At 44.6% G+C, this 8,932-nt stretch overlaps 1 protein-coding gene across 3 annotated transcripts in view; it reads left to right on the top strand.

The window, feature by feature from the left end:
- Nucleotides 1–5,045: 5,045 nt before the first annotated feature.
- The window catches only part of ALDH1A2 (aldehyde dehydrogenase 1 family member A2), a 56,746-nt gene continuing 52,859 nt past the window's right edge, over nucleotides 5,046–8,932 (top strand). The window contains exon 1 of one of the 3 annotated variants that reach the window (XM_061347492.1): nucleotides 5,046–5,171. Coding sequence is in view for 1 of the 3 variants with exons in the window: in XM_061347491.1 (XP_061203475.1) it covers nucleotides 7,632–7,748 (117 nt within the window). In the remaining 2 variants the exon portion in view is untranslated. Of the gene's footprint in view, nucleotides 5,172–6,683; nucleotides 6,782–7,271; nucleotides 7,749–8,932 lie in introns of those variants that run through there. The other 2 variants (XM_061347493.1, XM_061347491.1) reach the window with 2 other exon arrangements.

Raw genomic sequence — 8,932 nt, 5'->3', positions numbered from 1 at the left:
AAAACAGGTGAGGAAGATCTGAACACATTGTAATTCAGTGTTCTAAGCTTTTTTAGTACATTAACACTCCTATTTCTTTAGTTCTTGTGTTTTCTTATCATCCCTCTGTCTCTGCTGTAGCCTGTGGTGAAAAACTGCTCATGGGGGCAAGCATGCAGCTCGGGTCTAGCTGAGCACACCTTGGAAGGCAGACAAGATGACCTCTTGAGAATTTCTTTGTTCTTTCTCCTCTGTGATTTCAGTGTCAGAATAAAACACTTCAGATCATGAATATGAGATCAAAACCACACCACATACGTATGTTCCAAGCTTTTTGCCAGTGATCTTTTAAGGCCCATTTCAGAGCTTCTTGAAGTCCACTGTTGCAGACACTCATTTCAGGGAGAACTAAATTGGGCATTTTCTAAAGCAGGAGCCAAAACTTTTCTTTGTTCTTCATTGGCTGAGCACATTATTGGGCCTCAGTGCATAACTGATGTTACTACATGTGTATATATATTGCCTACAGTTATGTAACTGAGGACAGTAAATTGTCGGTGTGTAACATGGGCCTTGAGAGCTTCCAAGCCAGTGTAATCTCCATGATAGCCAAGCTGGCATAGTGGGGCACAGATAGCATTCCACACCAGAGAGCTGCAGGACAGGACTGTCAGTGCTGGCAAAAGGTCAGTGTGTTAGAGAAGTGCAGTACAGATGTTGCGGGCACCAGTGTTACGTGCTGGGCTACACCCTGCTTCCTTCTGAATGTGCTGGTTATGGCTCTAATATAAACTTATCTGGTAGGTTACACTATGGGCACGTCTGAATGCATCTGGAAAAAGATAATTCCAGTACAAGAAGAATTCTCTTTTAAGGAATAGATCAGTTTTGTGCAGACAAATGCTTTGGTGCAGCCAATTCCCTGTTTTTTTTCTCTGTGTATTCCCTTTTCTCTAACAGTTAATGTACACAAGCAGTAAATGTAAGGGAGGATTATTGACAGCATGTTCTTTTTAAAATAGCTCCTTCCTTTTCCAAATTCCTTACAAAAAGTTCTCAAAATAGAGATAAAAATTTTAAATTCAGCTTTGCTATTAAAGGCAAAAGATATCTTAGTAAATATGTTTTTGCAGAGTGGAGAAAACCTCAAAGTATATCCAACAGGCTTTGCAGTGATTGAAGACCTATTGTTTTCTTAACCCAAGTGGGATAGGTTATCAAAAGCTTTCATCTTTCTACAGGGCACAGATTCCCTACAGTAGTGAGACTTATGGCTACCTGTAGCGTAGGAGATCTGAACCTACTTAACTAATAAAAGAAATTTAATGTGAAAGCCAAAGATAATGACAGATTTGACTCCACTGATGGGTAAAGTATCAGTGTTTGGCAAGCAGATGTAGCTAAACAGGACAGCCGATTTGTGCTTCTGAAACTTGTTTACAAGAAAGTGATGGTTTCCTGTATCTCACCAACCCACCTCCCACTGACATAGCCCCCTAAGGATGCCATCTAGTCACGTTTTGAGTCTCTGTTGAAGAAGTATTTGCTGTAAGAGCTGTTGTTCCTAGTGCTCTGTCCCCTCTCTCCTACAAGAGTTGTTTTGCCTCCATGCTCCACTCATCCCTTGTCCTTTAGTAGGTGAGGTGCCAGTCTGTATGGTTTTCGTTCTTTTAATTCCATTCAATTTCATTTCATCTAATTTAAACATTTGAACGTTTAAATTCTGTGTCTTTCCAGGAACATAAGCTTTGCTTCCTCTTACATACTAAATACTATGTCGATACTAAATTTAGCTCAGGCTCATGTATAAGGATATTGGATTGCCAGCTCCAGTTCCTTAGAACTCACCAGTTAAGATTTTTTAATCAAAAAAACCTGTTCTGGGGTTCACAGCAGACCCTTTATAGGGTGTACTTAGGAGCAGACCCAGGCAGCAATCTTCTGTTACTTCTGTGTGGTATCTATATTAATGAAGGTAATGAAGCTATTAATTGAATATGTAAGTTCAGGTAATTAAATATAAGACTTATTTCTTTAGTTTAAAGGGTAACAATAAAAAATTTAAACCTGCAAACTAAATCACACATTTAGCGATGATAAATGTGATCTAGAAAGTGCAATATTCCAATATGAATTAGTTAATTGCATCCATTCATTAGGTGATATACATTAGCAGAAGGTCAATCCATTTGAGGCTTGATGTGTTTTACAAATAATAAATTCAAACAGGTAAATTGCAGAGAAATTCAAAATAGAAAGGTTTTTTTATATATTTAAATTTAGAATACAGTCCCCCCAACCAAGAGCATATTGCCCATAACTCCTCAGTTAAGGGCACACATTCTTTACAGCCGTCTTCCAAGACAGTGCCACTCACTGCCATGCATACTCTGCAGGAGAAGACATGCTGTTTTGCAGAGGCTGGGTTAAACCACCTCACTCACAGCTGTGAGTTGCTGTGTATTGCTGTGTGTCACTGGTGAAGCGTGGAGACCAGCCAAGGAGCAGCGTTGAGCTGGATGGTCTCAGGAAGCCTCAGGCTAAAGGAGTGGTACCTCTGGCTCACTCCATACATGGCAAAACCAGCCTTCTGCACAACAGCCTCATAGTGACATGGTGCATTTCAACTGGCTACTTACCCTGTAATATTAACCTTTTAAACCAACCCAAGTATAAAGTGAGCCAAACACTGACAGTCTTTCCAAGCATATTCACTTGATCACTGTCACTGGAGTATTTGTGGCTTCCTTGAATCCTTAAGTTTGAGTTTTAATTTAGGTCTGAATTAACCATAGCAGCAATCAACACTTCTACTGGTATAAAATGGCCAATATCACAGGTTAAAAAACTTATCCATTTGACTCATTTTTAGGAAAAATTATGTTAAATGAAGGTTTCTTCTTTAGCTGTTCCTGGATGTTCAGTAATAAAAATGGGGTTTCTTGTTATCAACATTTATTAAAATTTTATGTTAAAGGTAACGTAGAAATAAGGAAAATAAAAGTAGATTTTCTTTTGTTTCTTTAGAACTTAAAATATATCCAGACTTATTCTTAATCATTAATAAGATTTAGAATAGTGAGACAATCAATTCACTGTGATATTTGAAAAATGTCTGAAATAATATTTTATAGGATAATCACAGTATTGGGGTGTTGCTTTATATATAAGATTGCTTATGTGTGTAACCGTATTTTTACATTATATATATGAAACATCTGTCTGCAGCAAGGACTGATAACATCCTGCACACAATTCAAGGGCCATAATTCTTAAGTGATTTCAAACAGTGAACCTCTTTCAAATGACCAGGCTTAGGGACATTTAGAGAATTGATTCAATTAACCTAGAGGGAAAAAGTGCTATAATATGTGATTTATGTTTGCAGATAAATTAAAATACAAGTATCTCCTGAAGAGCATTTGCTGCCATCATGGTCAGTAATGAAAATAGCAGGCAATTAAAATTGGACACCTGAGGCTGAAGCTTTTACTGTCCATAGCAGAAAATGAAGTTGAGATTTTGTAAGTGGAAATCTGAGCTGAAAAATAACTTAGAGGAAGTTTCTTTTCAGTCCCGATGTTTCTTCCAAAAGTGGTTTCTAAAGCACATAAGAAATAGGAACAGGCACTTAGTGAGGCAGGAGGCGAAGGGTACAGAAGAGCGGGCTCTCTCAATTGACACTGAATTTGTATGAGGACCGAGGGATATCCTTGCTAAATGGCAGGGGGCTAGCTGAGAGAAATATACATAAAAGAAATTATGGGCCAGATAGAAATAATTTTAGGGCAGGTTTTGAAGCTGATCTTGAAATGAATCACTGGAAGTGTCTGACAGAATTATGTGATTCACTTCCTGTGTGTGACAAAGTGTTTGGAGTCAGGAGCTCACTACAGAGCATAAGAAAGATCACAGATTTGAAGTAGCAAGAATGAAGAGCTCTGTCCATTTCCATGCTGTATCACAATACACTTTGGCACAGCTTCTCTGCCCAGAAGAGCTATGTGAGATCCAAATAGTTTCACCCAATTCTCTAGTGTTACAACTTCCTTTAGGCAGAAAAATACCAGTACTCTGAGCAGGAATGCCTTGATTACATCTGCATTGTCTTCAAAATCACAGCTGTGTCTTTTGCACCCTCTCTAGCTACCAAAGGTCCTGTTTCCATCAGACATTGTTTGTATAAGCAATGTCTAGGTCCTTGTCTATAAAAGTTGCTGAGGGTGAGTTGAGATACTGAGACCTGTGAGTGAAACAAAGGTATTTCTTCATATTTTGCATTCAGATTGATCTAAATATAAGAATAAAACTCTTCCAGAATGATTGTGATCTTGACTTACATACTAAATAATACTAAAGTAAGAAACAATTGCTTGGTTGTTCATTTTTTTTTGACAGCTATTTCCTCACAAAGTATGAAGGCAGCAATATCTTTGCCATTACAATCTGAAACTGAACTTGTTTCCTGATTTGCTGTCTAAGTAGGAGTTTAATTAAACCCATTCAAGTGAGTGAAAATAAAGCCAGTTTGACTCAATTGCCAGTTGATACAGTATAAACAATTCACAAAAAAAACCCCAAACAAAACAGAACAAAACAACCCCAAAACCAACCAGGTACTACAGGAGTGCAATAAGAATAAGTGGTTTCTCTGTTGTACATCAGTGTTAAGGGACCGCAGAACTCGGGCTGAACCTGGGGTGTTGTTCCTGTTCTTTCTATTCTTGGCAGTTGTTGGACTCACTTTTTAAATTTCACAAATCAATTAGTTTACTTCTGTATTCATTGTTATTGCTGAGTTATTGTCCTTATGTCCAAGGGTGGCCATCCCTCCCACAAAGAAATTGCACTAAATATCATTCACTTGCAGGATCTGAAGCCATGACTCGATTTGCTATCATAAAGTAGGCAGAGTAGTGCTGAATCACTGAAGCAGCTCAGCAAACTGGACACCCCAGTATGACCAGCATAGTGTTACAGACCTCACTCCTAAGTCTGTTCAGTTCAGTTACTGTTGTACTTAATGAGAACTCACTTGTAGTCTTTGTGCTAAGGCCTCCATCATTGTCTTCCAGGATGGTGGAAGAGGAACTGTGGCTGGCCACTTGATGTCAGGAAGACACAACAGCATGGCTGGCATGTTCTCCTGGGCAGCCCCCTGGGGCTGGCTGTAGACCAGAAGCCTGCAAACAGTAAGTGCAGTGCTGTTCGCCACTGGGGAAGGCCAGTGAGGTGTAGGTAGTGAATAGCCCAACCACAGTCGGCTCTGAGTGTTTTTGCAAACTGAATTGCTTTTAGATGTAAGAGGAATGTGGTTTGTACAGCAAGTAGTTGATGGAGGTTGACTAAGCGGCTCCAGATTATGTTGGTTTGAACTGCATCTCCACATGCACTGGAATCCCTTCTCACCAAAATCTCCTGAACCTTACTGACTTGATTCAGTAATGAAGCTGTTACAGGGTTTCCTCATTCCTGAATCTGGTTGAAACACAGTCATTTTTTAAAGAAGCACATCCTCAGGCTGATTTATTTTAAAAGAGCTTTCAGAAGGTGTCACCCTCGTGATGAAGTGCTGGGTCTGTGTTGCCAGGGTGCCATTAAAAATTGAATTTCTGCTGTTTAAAAGTCTCACTCATCCCCAGTGTCACAGTTCGACAGCTCTGCTGTCAATGTCTGTAATGTCGCATTACACACGGGCCCGTGGGTCCATTTCCTCTCAGGGAAAAAGGAAAAAAAGGATGAAAAATGAGAGAGTAAAACCTGCAGTCTCGTTCATTACTGTGCTGGAGGTACACAGGGGTGTTTAACCCTCAAAGAACTTAAAAGGCACTCTGTATCTTGTGCTGTCTTTCTGGGCAACCTTTGTCCCATGCTTCAGTTCAAACACTCAGGGAACGCTGGGACAGACTTTTCAGTTGCCCACAAGCTTGTTAAACACAGAACAAGGAATATCTATGGAATCAACAAACGATATTGAACGAAATGAAAATATGGCCCTTTCCCGTTGCTTACTCTTGGCTGGGTCAAAAGAAAGTCATGCAGTGTATTTGTTGTTGCTCTGTTTTGCCAGCTTTAGACAGCTGTTAACTTTGGTGTCTTTTCCCTGTTTATCTGTCTGTGATGATGTTGGCAGTGTTTGCATCCATAAGCAGAATCTTACTGATTTTGCCTAAAGTAACAAAAGTGGTCTGGGCTTTGTGTGCTTTCTGTCAGGAAGTTTTGACCAGGGGGAGTGCAGGGCTTTGTCCGTGAATTCCTGATGTCCCTCAGCCCAGCCGGGGAACAAGCTCCAGCCACGAGACAGCGAGCGGTGGCTCCAGCTTGTGTTTGGCTGCTGACCCGCAGTAACCCACTGCAGGACGGTGCCCAGCCTCTTGCATCAGTTGGCCTCCTCCTACCAGGGCCCCCTAGAAATAATGGCTGGGAACGGGTGGCTGTTGCTTGAGCAACTGATTCTGCCCTCTGGGCCTCTTCCTTTTGCAAAGCACTTTCAAGAGGCGAGAACGCCTGAGCCGGGCCGCGGGCCCTGCCCCTGCTCCCACCTCCTGGTCGCGTTCTTTCCCGAAAGGAGCCTGGAAGCGGAGGTGCCCCCGGGCGCCCCCTCTGCAGGAGTCCCGCGCTCTCGGCTGCCCGGCTCGGGAGCGCGCTCTGCGGGCAGGCGCCAGGCGGGACCGCGCGGAGGGGGCAGCCCCGCGGCCCGGCCCGGCGCGAGGCGAGGGCCCCCTGCCGTAGCGTTGGGCGGCGGAGGTGGCGCGGCCGGCAGGGGGCAGCAGGCGGACGGGGATGGCGGCGCCGCGGGCAGGTAGGGCTGGCGCGGGGCAGGGGGGTGTGCGCGCTGCCGTGGCTGCCAGCGGGAACGCGCGGGCGCTGCGGTGTCAGCTGCGGCCGAAGCAGCGGAGCCGCCGGGGAGCAGTGGGCGCGGCTGGAGGGGACGGGGGGGGGGGGCAGCGCCGCCGCCAGGTGCTGGCCGGGGAGCGGGGTCGGGCGCGCTGTCCGCAGGCGGAGGCTTCGCCCCGCCGGGCCCGTGCCCTCGCCGCTCCTCGGGCTGGAACCTGTGAGGGGCAGCCCGGCCCGGTCCGGCCCCGCCGGCTGTGCAGCGGCTCCGCGCCCGGGGCCGCGCTGGGAGGCAGTGTCACTGCCGGGTCTCTCCCCTCGCCCTCGGGCCCCCCTAGTGCTGCCCGAGTGTTGTCCAGGCTCCCCCGCGGCGAGGGCTCCTCACGGGATGCCCAGGTCGGGGCGGCGCGGGGCCGGGTCTGGCCTCCCCCGGACGCGGCGCCTCCCCGCCGGCACGCAGCAGTTGGGGGGGGGGGGACGCAGGGGTTTTGGCGGCCCCCGCTCCCCTCTCGCGCTGACCGGGTTCCCCAGGCCCGCTCCCTGAGCGCCTCTCCCCGCGGGCGGCGGGGGAATCCCCACGCGGGGGCTGCGGGGCGCCGCGGCTGCGCCGCTCTGCACTAGGTAGGACGGACCTGCCCCCCTGCCTCTGCCCTCATGTCCAATAAGAAGAGACCCGGCTTGACACCTGCCTATATACAGAGGAGGAGAGCAACATCTTCAGCGCCGGTCTTTGGAGGGGGGGGTGGGGGCACCAACCCAAAACACATCAGATCAGAGCGGGGGGCTCGGTGGTACTATATAAACCCCCCCCCGAGACTATGACTTCCAGTAAAATTGAGATGCCAGGGGAGGTGAAGGCAGATCCTGCAGCTCTGATGGCATCTCTGCATCTGCTGCCTTCTCCCACTCTCAACCTTGAAATCAAATACACCAAGGTAAGTTGTGTTCGTTTGTTCTGGCAGGGAAGTTCATGGCTTTCTCTCCAAAGGAGGGATTTTACTTAAAATCAGTTTTATTCTGCCCTACCCAACTTGAGTGTAGAGACGAAAAACTACTAAAAGGCTGCCTTGAATCTGTCATAAAGGAAACGGATTCTTAGTCCTGTAATATCTGAAAAACCACAGAATAATAGAAAAGCAAATTAAATCTGCTGGGACTGGCTTTGCCACTTCTCTTTAAATCCAGTGTTTTCTTACAGAGCTGTTGGGGTTTCTTTTCAGTGCAAAATCAGTATTTCTCAAGTACATTTCAGTGGCATTTGATGTACTTCAGAGGAAGTTACTGTGCATACCTGTGTGTCTCAATCAGAAAATAAAAGTGTTTTCTCTCTTGAATTACCCTGTGTGCCCAAGGGACTCCTTTTCAGTTCCTGGAGGACTTCTAATACTACCAGGTTGTTACAACACTGGAACAGATCTCTGCTAACTTCTGTGATGCTTGAATACACCCTTGAACAATATTGCAAGAGGGCATATTTTTCCTACTAACCTTTAAGACTTATTTTCATAAAGAGAAGGTTAAGAACAAACCCATTGGGTCAATGTAGAAAAATCTGCTGGTTTCCTATGGTGTATTGTGGGACTAAATTGTGTTTGTTAATTGAACTTTAAGAGCAGTCACTGGTTTGTAAAGGCAATCTGAATTTTTAAATTTGTTTCTGTATTTTGGATCCTTGCATCTTTAGCATCTTTAGTTAAAGCCTGTTTTCATTTCTGTTGGAGAAGTTTCAGATATATTGTATAAACAGATTACAATGTGTCAGACAAACTTTGTTTCTAATTACTGAGTAACTTAATAGGAAAATAAGCACATCAGCACTGGAAAAAGGTGATAACATTTTTATCTACTGGAAATACAACTTCAGAAGCTTTAAAGCTGATAGCAAACTCGTTTTGGCTGATGTAGTGTATTTCTTTCCTCTGTATCATCACTTTAAAAGCTTTTCATCTTTTCTCTTTCTTTTTTTTCAAGCGGGTGCCAAAACCAATTTGTCCTCTAATTTGTTACAGCAATTCCATGTTCTAAAAGAATGTTCGAAGGAAAGTGAACTCTTTTAGGTTTCATTACGTTTCAGTGCAAACTGCACTATGCAAATTAAAACATGCATAATGTTTCTTGA

Source organism: Neopsephotus bourkii, unplaced genomic scaffold (assembly GCF_033783945.1).
Source record: "Neopsephotus bourkii isolate Nb327-2 ecotype Australia unplaced genomic scaffold, CSIRO-AGI_Nbou_v1 NB_318, whole genome shotgun sequence".
In the NCBI taxonomy this organism is placed as follows: Eukaryota; Metazoa; Chordata; class Aves; order Psittaciformes; family Psittacidae; genus Neopsephotus; species Neopsephotus bourkii.
The sequence above is the reverse complement of the archived record's forward strand: the minus strand, read 5'-3'. Positions and strand labels throughout refer to the sequence as shown.